The sequence below is a fragment of the Leptodactylus fuscus genome, chromosome 1 (genome assembly GCF_031893055.1).
Source record: "Leptodactylus fuscus isolate aLepFus1 chromosome 1, aLepFus1.hap2, whole genome shotgun sequence".
NCBI classification, from domain to species: Eukaryota; Metazoa; Chordata; class Amphibia; order Anura; family Leptodactylidae; genus Leptodactylus; species Leptodactylus fuscus.
Window position 1 is genome coordinate 337,213,075 of NC_134265.1, and position 19,628 is coordinate 337,232,702.

General features: G+C 42.4%; 1 protein-coding gene across 5 annotated transcripts in view; it reads left to right on the plus strand.

Moving 5' to 3' along the window:
• TBC1D1 (TBC1 domain family member 1) overlaps window positions 1-19,628 on the plus strand; it is a 171,224-nt gene that overhangs the window by 141,900 nt on the left and 9,696 nt on the right. For all 5 annotated transcript variants that reach the window (XM_075261323.1, XM_075261330.1, XM_075261333.1 and 2 more), the window contains 5 exons: window positions 4,026-4,211; window positions 6,453-6,614; window positions 7,546-7,704; window positions 15,087-15,331; window positions 19,038-19,197. In XM_075261323.1, coding sequence (XP_075117424.1) covers window positions 4,026-4,211; window positions 6,453-6,614; window positions 7,546-7,704; window positions 15,087-15,331; window positions 19,038-19,197 — 912 coding nt within the window. The remainder of the gene's footprint in view (window positions 1-4,025; window positions 4,212-6,452; window positions 6,615-7,545; window positions 7,705-15,086; window positions 15,332-19,037; window positions 19,198-19,628) is intronic.

Below are 19,628 nucleotides of genomic sequence, written 5' to 3' on the forward strand. Positions count from 1 at the left end.
AAATGTGCCCTGGCCTGTCTGAGACTGGTTTGACACATGAGGCCCCTAGTTTTTTTTATTTTGAGCTTTTCTTAAGATGGAGCATGTCCAGCAATGTCTAGAATTGCATCATTTGATGTCAAGGATCTGAGTTGCAATGGTCGCCATTGTTCAGTTGCCTTCAGAAGTAAAAGAAATAAAAATAAAATCTGGGTTTAGAAATGGGTCTTTTACAGTGACTGTAGCTTGGAATTGTCCTTATAAGAGAGAACCTATTGATGGCTGCTAGTTTTTTCAAGTCTGGCTCTCTAGGACCCCAACCCTAATATTAGGGGGTCCTATAGCTGGAGTCCTCACCTATTATAGGTTTATGTCATATCGTATTGTTATGTATAGAACATATTCAGGGATAAAGGGGTATTCCAGATCTACTGGGTAGGGGATACCTACTAGATTACTGATGGACTGACTGCTGGGGTCCCCACCAGACCTAAACATAAAAGTTCTGAGTCCCCTATTTGGACAGGGTGGTAGTTGAGCATTCACACTGTCACTCCAGTCTCTTGTGTGTGGGATTCTCCTCCATTCAATTTTTGGCAATCCCATGGAGTCCTTGATTGTCTCCATACCTTGGTTCATCCCTACCAATCTAGATATTTCGGCAGGTAACCGTTTTTTAAGCTGATTGGGTTTCCAGTTTTCGGGTCCCCAAGTGGATCCAAAGAATGGAAACCTAGAGGCAACACGGTGGCTCAGTGGTTAGCACTGCAGTCTTGCAGCGCTGAAGTCTTGGGTTCGAATCCTGCCAGGAACAACATCTGCAAGGAGTTTGTATGTTCTCCCCGTGTTTGCGTAGATTTCCTCCCATTCTACAAAGACATACTGATTAGGAAAAAAAATGTACATTGTGATCCCTATATGTATATCCCTATATGGGGATCACAATCTATATTTGAAACTATAGCCTGTGTGTGCTACACTTTGGTTGTGTTTGGTCATGTTGCGGTGGCCGGTTTTACAAACACCCCATATGTTGTTGTAGGAATTAAAGAAGTAGTTGCCATTTTCCCGACCCTATCACATTGTATATTAATAGATATGCAAAGTTTCATTGTTTTATTGCATGCACATGGTGTACACAGATGATCAGATACGTGCAGTTCTAGAGAAGTACTGACCTATTGATTAAGTGCCGTCATTGCTAGCTAGCAAAATAAGGAAAAGAAATGCAGGGAGAATAATGTAGTACACACCCATTCTTCTTCTATGACTACAGACTATGATCACCTGAGACCATGTGATCTGCAATCTCTCTGTGAAAACCAGGCGTTAATCTATAGGGAGCTACCTTCCAATAGGTGGCGCTAGGAGCCAATTCCTCTTTTTCACCAATGAGGCCTTATTTGTATTCCTTACCCAGAAATCTTAGCAGGGTATGCATGATGTAATAAGTCCCTGTACCAGTCTCTCCCTAATGAGACATTACCTCTTCTGACCTACATCTCCACTAACCTATATACAGAAAATAAATCGCTGTGCCAGAAGTGTTCGCTGGGACAGTTGTATAGATGCATTTGAACATTTTTTGATAGGGTCTTACACCTGTTTGCTAAGGTGCAATGTTGCGGAAATGCAGCATTTTTTTGGCTGATGCGGAGACACAGTGGAAGTGAATGAGATTTTGGTTAATCTCATCCCCACATTACAGAAAAAAATGCAGTGGAAGAGCTATTTTTTGAGAAATTTTCAAAAAATTCACAAATTTTATCTGCAGAATTGCTTGTGGTCTCCCTGTGTATTTAATAGGGGAACAAAAAACACAGACAAATGCAGTGAAAACTCAATGAAAATCTCAGACGGGGGAACAAAGAGTTTCCGCGTTTTTTTTTCGTTTTTTTTTTTTTTTTTTTCCTGGATGCATTTTATATCTGCATTTCACTATTCAGTGCCGTGTGAAATAAGGCCATATAGTTAGTTATATATTGGTTTTATTAGAGGGCAAAGGTTTTGTGTGTAAACTAATTGTTTTTCTAATTGGTTTTTTTATTGAAATCTGTTTAGGCCAGCTAAAATTTTTTGTCTGATGTATACAATGCTCTGTGTCATTACCTGGGCTACATTATGATCCCAAGTACCGTATATACTCGAGTATAAGCCGACCCGAATATAAGCCGACCCCCTAATTTTACCACAAAAAACTGGGAAAATTTATTGACTCGAGTATAAGCCGAGGGGGGCTTTTTCAGCACAAAAACTGTGTTGAAAAATTTGTCTTGTACTCGAGTATATAGGGTATTCTCATAGATGAGACTAACGTGAATAAGTTTTAAATGCAACTTATTCTGAGGGATATACTTCAAAATGGAGGAATCGGAATAAGTTGCATTTATACCGTTCGACCCAAGAGTCGTAAGCCGAAGACGCTGCCCTACAAATTTCAGTGACTAATACCTGATTACGTATCATAAAGGCATAAGACAAGGTAACTAACTGTGAAATCTACAAGGTCTCATATGCCTAATTAGCGTGGGCACGCTTGGTTCGTTATATTTCTTTTGGTGAATAAGTTTTACGTAGCTTAAGGGTAAGTTCACACTGGGTTTTTTGGTCATGATTTTGATCCTGAAGAATGAGCGAGATCAACATTGAGAAACAAATGTTGTTTTTTGTATAATTAAAAAGTTGTACAATTTTCCAATATGCTTTCTGTATTAATTTTATCCACTAAAACAGAATAAGTGACAGCAAGCAGAAATCCAGAAAACCGTGAAGAATTGATACAGAAAGTATAATGGAAAATTGTGTAACTTTTTATTATGCAAACGATAACATTCGTTTCTTCATATTGGTCTGACAGTGCACAACCCCTTTAAGCAGATAAATGTAGGAACCATTTTTGGTTTCTAAATCAAATTCTTGACATCCATCTGCATCTATTGATGAATGCGACCGTGAGCAGATCAACAAATATCGCTGTGTGGTAAAGATAAGATAAGCAAAGAGATCCTATAAAACCAGCGAGGAGTCTGGGCGCGCCTCTGTTTATATAATATTCCCAGTTCTCACCCATTGTATGTGCTCATCGTGTTTGCACTTTCCTCTGTTCCAGGCAGACGGCTATGATGGTGTTTGTTGTGTAGTTTGACCTGTGAGGTATGCCTCTTTCTTGCCCATTGCAGGTTGCGCCGTTGTTAAATATTAACAAGTGTTGTGTTCCTCCAGCTCGCCTGCCCACCATGTTCTCGACCGGTGACCGGTCTGAACTCTAAGTAAAGTAGTGACCATATTGCAATGCAGTGTAGATCTATCTGAGAAACTAGTTCTGGCTGTAACCTACATAACTGTAATATTGCTAGATAGTAACTTAGTGGGGGCGCATTTACTGAAAGTGTCAACTTCTATGACCCCTAATTTCCTTTTTACTTCTCTGTATGTTTGAGACATTTACTATTGAGGTTGTTTTAGTATTTACCTTTTGATATCGATCAACTCAGAAATTTCCGACAACACCTTGATTACAATGAATGGCCATTATTTCGGCCATGCCCGCTTTACAGTAGGAGTATGTGTTGTGCGAACCTCGGAAGATTTGTCTTGTGAATTCGTCTTGCTCGGCAGTTTCGTTCCGACTGAATGCGGATGAATTAGAGCTGCTGTTTTACGCTGATGTCTCTCCAGACCCCCAGAGTATAATAAATGGAGGCCCATGGGATGTGATCAAATGTAATAAACTGTGTTACTCTACTCTCCTGGGCTCCTGGTCTTCTGATGTCACATAGTTTATAACTCTTATGTCTGTGTGACACGATGCCGCAGGCCTCGGTGGTCCCTGACATAAATCAGATGACCTAGAGACCTTTGCATTAGAGCCTATGTGAGGAATTGATAATCTTCCCAACATATAACTCTGGCATACCCAACAAACAGTGTGAATGCAAAAAAAAAAAAAAAAGTTCTGTGTGCAACCTATTGTCTTTTAAGAGAAAGGCCTTGAGAATGTCGATCGGGATAATCTTATACGGTGCCATTGGTTCTTGTTTCCACAGAACGTTCAGAAGTGGGCGATATCCCTCCGAGGTCTCCGCTACAGCCTGTACGTGAAGATGGGCCATTTGGTCCTGGATCAGCAGTAAGACTCCGCACTCCAGAAGAACTGAGAGAGCTTTGGAAAAAAGCCATTATACAGCAGATTCTACTTCTCAGAATGGAAAAGGAAAACCAAAAGTTACAAGGTGAATCATGATAGAGATTGCTTCAAAGATAACCTGTCATTCAGAAGTTCTGAACAGAAAGCAGACTAAATCTTCACTGGACTCCTAGGGGAGACGGTGAGAGTCCTGCCAACCCCGGCCACACACATGATTGACGGCTATATGTGTACACACTGATACGGTGAAGGCTGTCAATGACTGTTTATGGTGGGGTAATCTGGAATCTTAGTGTTTCTCCTAAGAGTCCGGTCAGGTTCTACTCTACTTTTTACTTGTCTATTGATCTATTGCTGTACTGTTTCCACTAGAATAGCAGTACAGATCTGTATGTGGTGTGGTGGTCTTGATGCCCAACTGAAGCTCAGCTCCTATGCACTAGAATGGGAGTTGAGGTGCAATAGGAAGACAGTATTCAAAGCTGTCTGCTTGCAGTTTCATACTGGGCTGAATTTGATCGGTGGAGGTGCCGGATGTTGGGACACATACTGATCTAATATTAAATAACCTATCCTAAGGATCGGCCTCTTTGAGGGTGAGAATTTTTGAAAAATGTGACATGGGATACCATGATCGTATTCAACATTTATGTACTCCTTTTCACGTTCCGTATGGTGACTATGGTAAAAAAGCACAAACCTAACATTTTGCACTTAAGTGATAAGTCACCGTGCACATAAGACAGAATTGTGTACTTATTGTTGAAAGCAGGCAAATGAGGAAGCAGGAAAACGTCTTCTGGACAGATTAGGATCTAGGGCTAAAGGGCAAAATAGATGTGTTAGTTGCCTGCCTTTTTTAACTGGATGTTTCATGTTTCAGAATAGTTTTTGGGTGGTGTTATGGAACGTTATATTGAAAGTTTTTTTGGTTATTACTGGTAAAATGTTTTTGCAGCCCTCTATTATACCAAGAATAAAGGAATTCTGTCCCCGTATTATCAACGTTTCTTTTTGTCTGTGACCAGGATTGTATGACTTTTTATCCTATATATCACCGGTCACCAATGTTCTTTGCTTCAGCCATTAAAGGGGTTGTCCCATCACAAGGATCCTATCTATACTGCTTGTTAATGTGGATCTTATCTTACCACTATCTTACTTTATTCAATTCTTTGTGGCCACAGCCCTGACTTAGCTGCTCATGAGTCAAGTAATGTATCTGCTGCTCTCAGGGGGAGGGAGGAGGGGCTAAGTGCACGGGAGCCAGCCTGTGTTTCTAGCTATTCCTGTGTCTGCACCATGTGACCTTCCTGCTCTCAGAGGAGAGGAGCTGCTTTCATTTCTTCTGTTCTCCCAGTTATCAGGCTAGCTAATTCAATTGTGTTCATTATGGCAGAGACAGGCTGTCTCTGTATGTAACACAGAATGGAGTTGCTGCTGCCTGTACTTCATAGTCCAATGTGGGTGGGCGGAGCTACATGAGAATTTGGGGGCAGAGCTAAACGGCAGGTTGCATGTGAAACCCCGCCCACCAAATGATGCAAGAAACCAGGAAGAAAGAAGATTTTACAGCAGTAAAGACTGATGAGTATGTGAGGTGGGAATACCCCTTTAATCTCTTTATCTTCTGTGTGAGATCTGCTGTCAGGTGTGAACATGACGGCTACACATTAGTTAGCTGTGGAAATTTCTTTGTACAGTACATACTCAAGTACAAACCGAATTTTTCAGCACCAGCAGTTTTTGTGCTGAAACACCCCCCCCCCCCCCCCCCTCAGCTTATATATAATTTTTTATTTTTTTTTGTGGGAGGGGGTGTGTATGACCAGCTGCAATAGTAATGTATAGCATCTCCCATAAAATAGTGGAAAAAAAAGTTTTTTTAAAAAAAGATATAATAAAAAAATAAAGTAAATAAAAGTTCTAAATCACTCAATCCTAAATACCCTATATTCAGCCAGGCTGAATTCCAAGTGTGTGGGGGGGGGGGAAACCCGGTCCTCAAGCTCAGGGAAGGGGCAGACAGACAACCAAAACACCCCCTCCCCTTCCCCAGCAACTACTGCACCCAAAAACTCTACTGCATTTCCCCCCTCGGCTTATACTCGAGTCAATAAGTTTTCCCAATTTTTTGTGGTAAAATTAGGGGCCTCGGCTTATATTCAGGTCGGCTTATACTCGAGTATATACGGTAATACAATAGTTTGGTCATAGTTTATATGTGGGCCTTTTTGTTTTCTCTTGCCGTTCACAGCCGTAGACTGACTTGACAGCGTTTACCTTCACTGACTATTGTTTGTTTTCTTTTCATGTTTTTACAAAGCATCAGAAAATGACTTGCAAAATAAGCGCCTGAAGCTCGACTATGAGGAAATCACTCCGTGTCTTAAAGACGTGACACTGGTATGGGAAAAGATGCTAAACACCCCTGGAAGAGCAAAGATTAAGGCAGATATGGAAAAGATTCATGCCGCTGTTGGGCAAGGTATGGATGCAAAATTTCTAGTAGTCATGGAAAATATTCAGCCTTTGTCATTTTACTGGGCTGTAAGATTAATTTCTGCTTTTTACATCTTTAAGTCCATGTGCATGTACCCTTTATTAATGTGCAGGAGGATGCCTCAGAATCTCATCCAAAAAACGACTAGCCCCAAATGGATGGCGGTGCAGTGTCTACAGTGCACCGGCATCCAGTCGCGGCATGCCACTCGGGATTAGGCCCAAATGAATGGGCCTAGTCGGGAAGGAGTGTTCGCGCCATGGACTCTGCGGCAGATTCCGCTGTGGAATCCGTGTGAAGAAAGGGCATGTCACTTTTTTTTTTTTTTTTCTTTCCACGAGCGGGAACAAACCACTCACAGAAAAAAGAACCCATTGAATTTCAATGGGAGGCGGTTTTTTGAGCCGTATTTTGAAGTGAATAAGCCAAAGACCGCAATAAAGTTTACCCACAAATAATCCAGGGCTGCTTGGTCAGCGTCTAATTTGGTCAGTTGATGTATAGTCTGAGTCTGGAAAAGGTTACCGCCTTCAAAATAAGATGATGCTTTTTAATTCTGTTATTGCTATTCTATAATTAGATACATAGTTTGTTGCAGATTTACTTTCGTAGGAATTCCATCACTGGTTTTCTTTGTGCATTAGAAGAGTTTTACAGTTTCCGACTGACCATGGCTGTCAGCCATTTATAAAGGAGTTGGAGCAGGTGTCGGAGTTGGGCTGTGGAATAAATAGAGAACTTTGTGCTTGGACCTAAAAGATCCACACCCTTAACAAAAACATGAGATAAATGTTGTATGTGGAACCAGCCTGCCATTGCACTGCTGGGTGTTGCATCCATCTACCAAACCATTATACTCTACATCACAACTTTGAAAAATAAAAAAGCAAACTATATCTCCTTTTTTCGTTATTAGGTGTTCCTCGCCATCATCGAGGTGAAATCTGGAAGTTTTTAGCAGAACAGTATCAGTTGAGACATCAGATGCCAAGCAGAAGCCCTGTAAAGGATGTTCCCTATAAAGAGCTACTAAAGCAGCTGACCACTCAACAGCATGCAATTCTTATTGACCTAGGTAAGTTTTGTTGAATGTCTATTGATTTTATATTAAGTGAAATTTCATTTTTATGTGCAGTCCATTGTGAGTCTCTATCGGGGGTCAAGTTTGGGTCTGTGTCTTGTAGATCGATATATGATGGATTAGTCACAGCGTGATTGATTCTCATTTCATGATCTAATTCGTAATATCTAGAGATGAGCGAGTAGTGAAATATTCGAGATTCAATATTCGTTTCGAGTAGAGCCTCAGTATTTGACTATTCGATCGAATTCCATTATAGTCTATGGGAAAAAATGCTCGTTTCGGCGGAAACCACTACTCGACTAAGGAGACTCACCAAGTCCACGAGTAGCAGGAGGAGAGTGTTTAGGAGTAGCGCTGTGCAGTTAAAGCGCACGGACCCCATTATAGTCTATTGGGTCCATGCACTTTATTTATTTTTTTTTAAATGTAGATTGTGAGCCCACATAGAGCTCACAATGTACATTTTTCCCTATCAGTATGTCTTTTTTGGAATATGGGATGGAAATCCATGCAAACACGGGGAGAACATACAAACTCCTTGCAGATGGGTTTTTTTTGCCCTTGGTGGGATTTGAACACCAGGACTCCAGTGCTGCAAGGCTGCAGTGCTAACCACTGAGCCACCGTGTGGCCCCTTGGGTCCATGCACTTTAACTGCACACTGCTTGCAGTTGCACTGATATTCCGTTCGGGGGGTCCTACTGCGGACCCCTTCCGGATGGGAGGCAAGCGCTAATGTGAACTGGCCCTTACTCGTCCTGCAGATCCAGCATTGATTGGCTGAATGCTATACACTATATAGATTCGGCAAATCAATGCTGGTTCTGCAGCAGGCATGTCCTTGCTAGTCGGGAGAGCTGGCAGCTTGCTGTTACGAGGGAGCTTACTTTTTTGTCATAGGAATGCATTGACCAGCATTGATTGGCCAGTGTACAGCATTCGGTCAATCAACGCTGGTTCTGCCGGAGGCTCGTCTGTGAGGAGGCAGAGTCTAAGATCAGACCACAATGGAGACTGCTGTGGTCCAATCTTAGACTCTGCCTCCTCCCAGACGAGCCTCCGGCAGAACCAGCATTGATTGGCCGAATGCTGTACACTGGCCAATCAACACTGGTCAATGCATACCTATGAGAAAAAGTAAGCTCCCTCGTAACAGCAAGCTGCCAGCTCTCCCGACTAGCAAGGACGAGCCTGCTGCAGAGCCAGCGTTGATTTGCCGAATGCATAGCAAGAGTTAACAATCGGAGATTGAGATTTAGCAGTCATGGTGCTCTTAAAGGGAGTCTGTCACCAGAACCCAGAATATCAATCCAGCCCTGCAGACAGATAGGTTAGTGTCACCTGAATTAAACTGTGTGTTTTCCGCTTGTGAACCGCTGCCTCCATTACTGAGATATCGTTGTTTTTGTCAATGTGCAATGTGCTCTTTGGTGCAAAGATGATGATGTTGTTGCTCGCAAGAGGTAAGCGATAATATACTGATCATTGCGGCCTGATGCTGGAGCTAAGGGGGTCACTTTCACTCCCAAGTGTTGCAGCTATATAATTTTGCCCTAACACCCTCTTCAGCCATTGTTCCTGGCTCTAATATACAGTATTTGTAAGATCTATGCCCAGATGTCCAAGTGCTGCGATCTTTCTCTCTTGATGTTGTTCACGTTCAGACTTTTCCTGCACATGCCTGTGGTTTGGACAGCAGGTCCCACAATGCTTCACATCTACGGAGACTCTTCTTCTTTTTATGGCTTTCTACAATTTCTATGGATTTTAATCACAAATTATTACTATTCATTGTTAATATTCACTCTTATTTGCTTGATGTATCGGACCGCACACAAGACATTTCCGACCATGACGATCCTTTCTATAGGATTCCCAATATGACCTAGTATGTGTCTGTGTGTCCACAGTTGTGCGTCCAAATGTTTAATAAAAGCAGCATAAATATGAAGAAACACCTCTGACAGACCTTGTTAGGCTGATAATATTTACACCGAGGTTCTACGTGATGGCAATCTATGCTCTTAGATAAGTGATCTCGCGAAGGCTTGTGGTGGGAAGTGGTTTCAAGCCTTGGAAACCAGAAAACACATGAATATTTTCACAACCCTGGAGAGAGAACCATTTCTGGTGTTTTTCTGCGCCTTGACATGCCATAGATATTCCATTACCACTAATATTAATCTAAAATATTATTATTAAATTTGCATGACATTATTTTGCCATGTCTTTGACCTGAGACTTTGTTGGAGCGAGAGGAAATCTTCTATTGTAACGGCATTACTGTTGCAGCATTCTTGAAACTCAAGGGTGGGGTTGTGTTTACCAAGAGGGCTGCTGTAAGCAACGCTTCATTTACCTTTACAAGAACCCTTCCCTGTTCTGTGCTACACGTCTGTGCAGAGATGGATGGGAGCGTGCATTAAAGTATAGGCTTGCTTATACTTCCAGGTCTATACTCCGTGGTACGCTGCCTGTCAATAATCGCTTCTACCCCCCCCCCCCCTCCGCTTCTGTATCCAAGCGCACTCTTGTTCTCGGGAAGTATCAAGGCAGTAATGATTTCGCTGACAGAAGCAAGTCCCAGCATGCTTAATTCCAGACAATCATTCACGCATCGATCCACGGACCCAGCCCTCAGTTTGTTTTGTCCCCTTACCACAACCTTAAAAATATGTAGCTACACATTTCCATCATGTTCTTGCGCTATCAAATCTTTAAAGTGGTACACGACAAGAATTTACTAGTAGAATGTGTTTGAGTTATTTAACCGCATGATATCAGCTAAAATCTGGTATGTATACAATATCTGAAGTACCCATACACCTTCAAAAGCTGACAGCTATCCCTCCCTACCTGCGTACACATGCATGCTCACTTTGACTATGGATACATGTGTTCTGAATGGGCGGAGGGGAGTAAGTCACTGCCAAACACCTGCAATTTATCTCCCCTTATAGCAAAAATGAATGGACATGTAAAATTCAACATGGATCATCCTTCGCTCCCCTGACTTCTATCGGAGGAAAGTTGGGACAGCCCCGAACACAGATTGTTGAATGCTCTTTTACTGTAGGAAGAAGCTGCAGCCAGGACTATAGAGTCAGTAGGGCCTAACCACCGACCCTGGCTAAACACTATGCTCAGACCAAGGCAATTAAAGGGGTTGTCCAGGGTAAAATGATACTTCTACACTAATCTAAACACCTTCACCCCACCTACTTTCTAACCTAGAGCTAGTTCACACGGGGTTCAGTGTGAACACATTCCGTCGCGGCTTTCCGCTCCGGATTAGGCCCAAATGAATGGGCCTAGTCGCTGATTCAGCCACGGAATCCACCTGAAGAATGGGCAGCTCGCTTCTTTTTTTATGCGAGTGGGAACAAACCGCTTGTGGAAGAAGGAAATGACCGGTTCCCATAGATTTCAATGGGTTTTGACGCAAATTCCGTGTCAAAATCCTGACCATTGTGCCCCGTACTTTACAAAAAAATCTATATTTGCCCATATTGCCAGAACGGCCCAGGCACATTGTCAGATTTTCTGGTGACGTTCCGTTTTCCCAGTTTCTGGAAATGGAATGTTACCCATACTAAGTTCCCCCACCCCACTTTATCTCATACTTGCCTGTCTTCTTGTCCGGATCTTCTGGGCATGGGACATTACTTCCTTCTATGGGGTTGGCTGCTCCTCTTCTTCACATCTGCAAGCACCTGTGCAATAGAGCCGGAGTGCCAAAATGTGCTGTAGCCTGCCCTTCCAGTCTATTGCATAGGCAGAGACCCGTAGTGCTGACTACAACACATGCTGGCGCTCTGACTTTATCCAGGAGCCAGCCCCAAAGAAGGAAGTGATGTTCCATGTCCAGAAGATCTGGACAGGAAATCATGAGGTAGGTATGATGGGGTGGGGGGCTGAGTTAGTTAGTTGAGAAGGGCTAAAGTGGGGAGCTAGCTAGGGAGGAAAGCATGGGGTGTGAGCTCCACTAATTCACGGAAAAAGGAGTTGGAGTCAGTAACTTCTCGACTATAACTCCACTGCCCAAGGCTGAAGTTGCATTTTCTTGCAGTTTTGCTGTGCTAAGAAGCTGCAGCTGCATACCCCTCCTCAATTTTTATACGGATTCATGATTTACAGAAGGAAAGGGGATCTACATGTTGCTACAAAAAAGTTGTCTCCTTTGCTTGCAAAGTTCAGACGCAGAGATATGTAGGACTAGTGGTCTAATCCTTCGATTTTCTTTGGAGATTACCGTAAATATTAATTGCTCCAATGTAAAAAATAAAAAATTGAACCATTTTTTTAAGCAATACCAAGCATTTAAGTGTAAGACTCTATTATTACCAGTTCTCTACACTATATTCAGTATTCTGCAATTCTATTAATCTGTGACCAGCTTAAAGTTATAAGTGCTATTAGAGCAAACATATGGCTTATGTAATGTGAGCATTTTGTTAGCATAGTTTATCCATAGGGACTTGGAGCTTACCCCACTCCCTTTCAATGCACAAGGTCATTTATCTAAATACATTGTTCCTGTCACTCAGAGCTGACGCACTCTATGAACCCGTCATTGACGTCTGATTTGTTGAGATTTGAGTAGGGTTGAGCCGATTTTGACTTTTCAGGATCGATTTTGAAATCCGATTTCCGATCATTTTTCATTCAAACCGGATCTCGATCCCAATTCCGATCCCAATGCAAGTCAATAGGATTTTTTTACTAATCGGAGATCGGATTTTAAAAACAATCCTATTCATTATACAGCATGGAATCTAACAGTTGAACGCTTTAATTGTTAGAATCCACGCTGTGTAGTGATTTTTTTTAATCACTAAGTAGCCAGAGAATTTTTTTTTTAATCCTCTGGCTACTTAGTCCCCCCTGGTGTCCACTTACCTGCAGAGATGGCTGGTCCGGTGCCCGGTGTTCTCATTCTTCTTTGCCTCACTACCCCCTGCCTCCCAGGTTAGGAGAGTGTGGGAGGGGAGACGTAGTAATAATGATGATAATTATGAATGATATTGTGTCCGACCTGAGCCCTGACAATACGATATGAAAAACCAGAGACCTCAGGGCTCAGGTCGGACACTATCATTCATAATACTTGTGGAATTTTATAGATGAGGAGGTCTCTTTGATACTGACATTATTACTATTAAGTATACTCTTGACCTTGATACTTGTGTTCAGTCTTAGGTCTTTCACAGTTGTCTATGGTTTATTATTTTGACATTTATATACATTTGTCTTGATATATTATTTACTACCTATGATGTACTGTTATATCTATGATTGATTATATACCTTTTGAGTGCCATAATTTGAACCCATTGGGTATGTTCACCTACATTCACCTGTATCTGTTATCATTGTTACTCAGCATAGCGCCTTAGGTCTTTATTCTTAGTGTCGATTATGCATGTCTCTGGCTAAATCCATCTGCCCTGCTGTATTTTGATTTTAGTGGTAATTATTTACCAAAGATTTAATAAAATTTATATTTTTATAAATGGTTTGAACTTGTGCTGATTTGACGGTTGGCTTGTTCTTTTTCCGAGTTGTTTGTACATTCCAAAGACTAGGCCATAAAAACCTTAGCCCTGAGTAACCATTAAAAGAAAGTTCCAGCAAGTGGACATCTCCCCCCCCCCCCCACTTACCACAACAACCCATTTTAAAGGGAGTCTGTCAGCAGGAAAATCGGTATCACACTAATGACAGTACCTTTAAAAGGGCTTTATTGACGTGTCTTATCCTGATTGGGATTTGCTCTCTGCTCCGGATAGCTGACCCTAACTCCAGAAAGTGTGAGCAAGTAGCAGGTGTCACTTAAGCAATGGGGGGAAGAGTTGGGCGCCAGTTAGGAGTGGTTATGTAGAGGAGAGACTGAAGCCCTTGCAGGGGAAGAAATGCCCTTACAGCCCTTTATAGATAATTTGCATAAAAATATAATCCTGACCCTGACTCATGAAAACGGAGCTGCAATAAAGGCATTTTTGGAAATTGTGGAAACCACCCTACAAGTTACTGCTATTAGTCTGATACCGCTTTCCTGCTGACAGACTGTTGTGGCAGGAAGTAGAGACTAATGAGAACCAGTGATGAAATGGGAGCGGTAGGCGATCTAAGAAGTAAGTATTGGTTTTTAACCCATTAAAGGGATTCTACCATTAAAACCTCTTTTTTTGTGGATAAGACGTTGGAATAGCCTTTAGAAAGGCTATTCGTCTCTTACCTTTAGATGTGATCTCTGCCGCGCCGTTCCTTAGAAATACCGGTTTTTACCGGTATGCAAATTAGTTCTCTCGCAGCGATGGGGGCGGGCCCCAGCGCTGAAAATGCGATGGGGGCGTCCCCACTGCAGCTCGAGAACACGATCCTGTGATGCCTCTATCTTCGGCTGGATCCTCCCCTTCTCTGTCGTTTTCCTCCTGCATCACCTCCGACGCCTGCGCAGTTGGCTCTGCCAGTGAGACACCAGCAGAGCCGGGCGTGAATGCCGGCCGGTGGCCATTTTTGGGAGGCCGCTCCTGCATTGAACTACAAGAGCAAGAGTGGCTTCCCAAAAATGGCCGCCGGCCGGCATGTGCAGTCGGCTCTACTACTGTCTCACTGTCAGAGAGAACTGCGCAGGCGTCTGAGGTGACGCAGGAGGAAGACGACAGTGAAGGGGAGGATCCAGCCAAAGATAGAGGCGTCGCAGGTGTTCTGGAGCAGCAGTGGGGATGCCCCCTTTAAGAGCATGTGCTTAAAATTTCCCCTGACATCCCCTTAAATGGGGACACAAAACATCCAAAGTTATAAGAAGTATCATAAGAAGAGTAATAGAAAACACATTTTGGTTTCAGATACTCTTAATAATGTGGTATTTTCTCACCGATCAAGAAATTCTCCCAAGATTTGTGTTCTCAAATAAAATAATAAAATGTACAATTTTTAATGGTGGATGTGACTAGGTTGAGGTTCCAATGGGAGAAATGAACATTTCGAGTGTATCAGTACATGTCAGTGACTCTGGTCTCCATTGGGTGTCACTGTGGAATCTCTCAATGGCCGTATATTGCAGTTCGGCACATGACCAAGACCACAGAGTAATGATCGGTGTAAGACATGATTTGTCTGGGTGTAAAGATAGCATGGAGTTATTTTATAATGTCTTTATCTGATGTGCAGCAGTGAACCTTATCATTATCTCCATACTTAATTCATAGGGGCAAAGGCAAGTTGGTTTTATTTACCTTGTAATTGGTGTTGAAAGTTTACTTAAGGAGATAAAGCTTCTTCAAAAGACTCTTGTTTTTGTTTGACCTACCCTGATAGCAAGGTTCAAGTAAACCTATTTGTATTGCTAACCTCAATTGTTTTCTTAGGGCGCACCTTCCCAACACACCCATACTTTTCGGCCCAGCTGGGAGCAGGACAGCTGTCACTCTACAATATTTTAAAGGCCTATTCCTTGCTCGATCCTGAAGTGGGTTACTGCCAAGGGCTCAGCTTTGTCGCTGGGGTTCTGCTGCTGCACATGAGCGAAGAGGATGCCTTTAAATTGCTGAAGTTTCTGATGTACGATATGGGATTAAGGAAACAGTACCGTCCTGATATGGTCACCTTACAGGTACGAACTACTTCAAATTCAACTTGAAATTTTATTTTTGGAAAATTTTTGCCAGTTAATGTTAACGTTTCCTTGGTAAAGGACTGTTAGTAGTTCCTACTTGGTAGAAAAGGAGAACTTGGTCCAACTCCTTATAGGTCAATTCCCAGTTTTTACTAAGGAGGTGCAGTGACCTTGAAACGCCTGTCTGTGCATGGGTTCTTCTTCCTTTTGGAGGAGATATTCTGCCTTGGTTATATTCCCAGATTATACCATTTCATTATGCCAGATTAATGCCACTAGGTTTTAGAAAGACCAGACATTAATCTACAAGGAGCTATATCCAAGAAGGTGGTGCTTGAGCAAGTTTCAATTTTCCACCAGATTCTCAAGTCTTAGCACGGCACCCATGGTCTCATAAGTCCCCATACACTGCAAGGAGGCCTTTAAGAAAAGTTTTCTTAAAGGGATATTCCCACGTCACATACTCACCAGTCTTCACTGCTGTAAAATCTTCTTTCTTCCTGGTTTCTTGCGTCATTTGGTGGACGGGGTTTCATATGCAACCTGCCGTTTATCTCCGCCCACAAATTAGCATGTAGCTACGCCCACCGCATGATCCTATGGGGCATCTGAAGGGCCTGTGATGTCATCAAAGGTCCTCAATCAACACTATATGCACAATATTGGAATATGAAGTACAGGCAGGAGCAACTACATTCTGTGTTACATACAGAGACTGCCTGTCTAACTGGGAGAACAGAAGACGAGTTCAGAAATGAAAGCAGCTCCTCTCCCCTATCTGAGAGCAGGGAGCTTGGTCACGTGGTGCAGACACAAGAATAGCTAGAAACACAGGCTCGCTCCCGTGCACTTAGCCCCTCCTCCCTCCCCCTGAGAGCAGCAGATACATCACTTGAGTTTTGAGCAGATAAGTCAAGGGCTGTGTCAACAATGAATTGAATAAAGTAAGATAGTGGACAAACAAAGAAGTTTTGCTGAAGCAGTGTATTTAGGAAAAGTCTTACATCCACATTAACAAGCAGTATAGATAGGATCCTTGTGATGGGACAACCCCTTTAAGGAGAGAGTACCACTGTGATACTAGCAGTAGATGATAACACATCAGAAATAAAATGGAGTTTACCTGCTGTTAAGTCTGAAGTTATGTGAACACCTGGCAGACTTGCTGCAAAAAATATTGCAAACGTCCTATCCATCTGGAATGGATTGTCAGTCACAGAAACTTCTGCAACAAGTCTACCACATACGTTTTTTAGGTTTTGGAAATATGCTGCAAGGTTTAGAATGTCTTCAAAAATAGAAGTGTTAATAGTTATGGCTATATACACATCTGCATCAGAGTCTCCGTTGGTGAATTGGTCAGTGTGCACCTGAAAATCGGCGGAGGAAAGAGTCCTGCATGGAGGACTTTCTCCTCTGCCAGTTACAGTTTTGAAACAATGGATCCCATTAGTGTCAATGAGGTTTGTCGAACTCATGTGTAGCCTATTTTTTTCTGGTCCACCTATCTGTTGTTCTGGTCTTCCAATGGACCATAACAATGGTGAGGAGACGTTGGAGTTTAGCAAAATGCTAAGTAAATTAACAAAACAGAAATCAAAATTCTATCAATATTTGGTGTGACCGTCCTTTGCCTTCCATCAATTCTTCTATGTACAATTGGTACATTTAGAGGACTCGGCAGGGAGGTTGCTCCAGACCTCATGGATAACTTCTGTGGATGTAGGCTTGCTCCAATCTGTCTGTCTCTCCATGTAATCCGAGACAGACTGGATGATGGTGAGACCAGGGTTCTGTGGGGGCCGTATTGTCACTTCCAGGACTCCTCCTCCAAAGGACAAAGGTCACACCAAATATTGATGGGATTTAGACTTCTCTTTTGTTCATTCACTTCACTTTAATTGACAAAATAATCTATTAACGCTTCTATTTCTGTAACAGTATTTACTTTGTAGAATCTTTTGAACACCTGCCCCAAACTTTTGTGGATCTGTATAATCAGATTATTAAATACAAAAAAATGAAAACTGTCGTCCTAATCTGATATGGATCTGAATATATGACCTGTCGGTGATGTCACCGATACACTTTTGGAGTGTCCAGTCGTTGGTGCTCAGAAATGGAATCCCATTATTGCTGTAGCTTAACTTTTACTTATGACTATGGGAGTAATTTCTCCTGTCCCCACATTGCTGAAAGGTGTCTGGATGTAAATTGAATCCAAAAAAGAAATTATCTGCTGCACACTCTTGATTCAGTGATGAATAAACAAATACATGTAGTCCTCGACTTACGACGTTGATCCGTTCATACGCAGCGCCGTAAACCGAATTTCGGTGTAAGTTGGAAACATACCACACGACGCCGGGTAGGAATGGATCAATGTGATTTAGTGTGCAATACAGTACAGTCTTCCTCGGTTCCGAGCCGCTGCACACTAAATCACGTACTGTACAGGGAGAGCTGGCAGCTTGCATTTATGCGGGAGCTTACTTTTTCTCATAGGAATGCATTGGCCAGCGTTGATTGGCCAGTGTGCAGCATTCAGCCAATCAATGCTGGCCAGGAGGCGGAGTCTAATATCGGACCACAATGGAGACTGCTGTGGTCCGATCTTAGACTCCGCCTCCTCACAGACGAGCTTCCGGTAGAACCAGCGTTGATTGGCCGAATGCTGTACACTGGCCAATCAACGCTGGTCAATTCATTCCTATGAGAAAGTCAGCTCCCTCGTAACGGCAAGCTGCCAACTCTCCCGACTAGCAAGGACGAGCCTGCTGCAGAACCAGCGTTGATTTGCCGCAGGCTCGTCCTTGCTACGCGGGAGTGCTGGCAGCTTTCTGTTATGAGGGAGCTTTACTTTTTAGCTCATCTCTAGTCGTAACTACGAAACGTCGTAACCCGAGGACTACCTGTATATTTACTGTGAAGTTAATATAGGTTGATGCGCCATGGAAAAAATGGTATTTAGGTAGAAACAAAAAATTGATTCAATGTTAAGCCGGGACATTTCGGTCCAATGACCTTCATCATGGCAGATCAATGTGTGAAGTACAAGGACACATTGGTCACGTGGACCACGCCATGGAGGCTCCTTGTACTTCACACATTGATCTGGCCCGAAACGTCCCTGCTTAACATTGGATCGATTTTTCATTTCTACCTAAATACCATTTTTTCCATGGCGCATCAACCTATGTTAACTTCACAATAAATATATTTGTTTGTTCATCAAGAGTGTGCAGCAGATAATTTCTTTTTTGGATTCGGACAGGGTCGGAGGACCCATTTTCTGCTTGCACCTCAGTCCAACATATGAGTGTGCAGTTCCACTGTTTTTCTTACATTTGGATCGAAAGCCTGGGCAGACATCTTGTTTATTATATGATCACACGTCTTATGAAGAACGAATGTCCTCCCATCACATTGATGTGTATGGCAACAACTTGTAAGAATGCACTGTGATGTTTGGTTGTATGTTGTCATTTTGCTTACATCTATTTATTTTATGAGCGTTCCTTGAAGTTGCGCAGTAGTGATGACTGAATGCGATTGATCTGTAAGGATTATGACAGATTCTGTTAAAGAGAATTTCCTAATTTCCTTTGTAATTCCCCTGAGAACAGAAACTTAACACACTTCAGTACTGTTCTAAGAAAAGTCTAGTGAGTTGTCCTTTAACCTCTTTCTCTCTGTCTTGTAGATCCAGATGTACCAGCTTTCCCGACTGCTTCACGACTATCACAGAGACTTGTACAACCATCTAGAAGAGTATGAGATTGGGCCTAGTCTCTATGCCGCCCCTTGGTTTCTCACCATGTTTGCCTCTCAGTTCCCTCTTGGTTTTGTGGCCAGAGTCTTTGGTAAGCTGCATGTATGCTTTGTTAGTCTTCTCGGACGTGGTGATGAAAGAGATGACAGAGTTTGGGAATATAATAAATTGCTGAGTGAGTTGGGTGGGGAAAAAAAAAAGGAAACCACTTCTTGTATTTGTTTGTGATCCACAGATTTGTGTATATGATCACTTTAAGGATGTAAGATTTTGTGAACTTCATGATGTCAGCATGACTGGTAGAATTTGTGTTACTGCTCCTATTAAAAATTAATGGAAAAGGTATATACTCGAGTATAAGCCGAATTTTTCAGCACAGTTTCCCCCCTAGGCTTATACTCGAGTCAATAAGTTTTCCCAGTTTTTTGTGGTAAAATTAGGGGCCTCGGCTTATATTCGGGTCAGCTTATACTCTAGTATATACGGTACATATGCAAACACCCCACGGATCGGAGCAAAGGG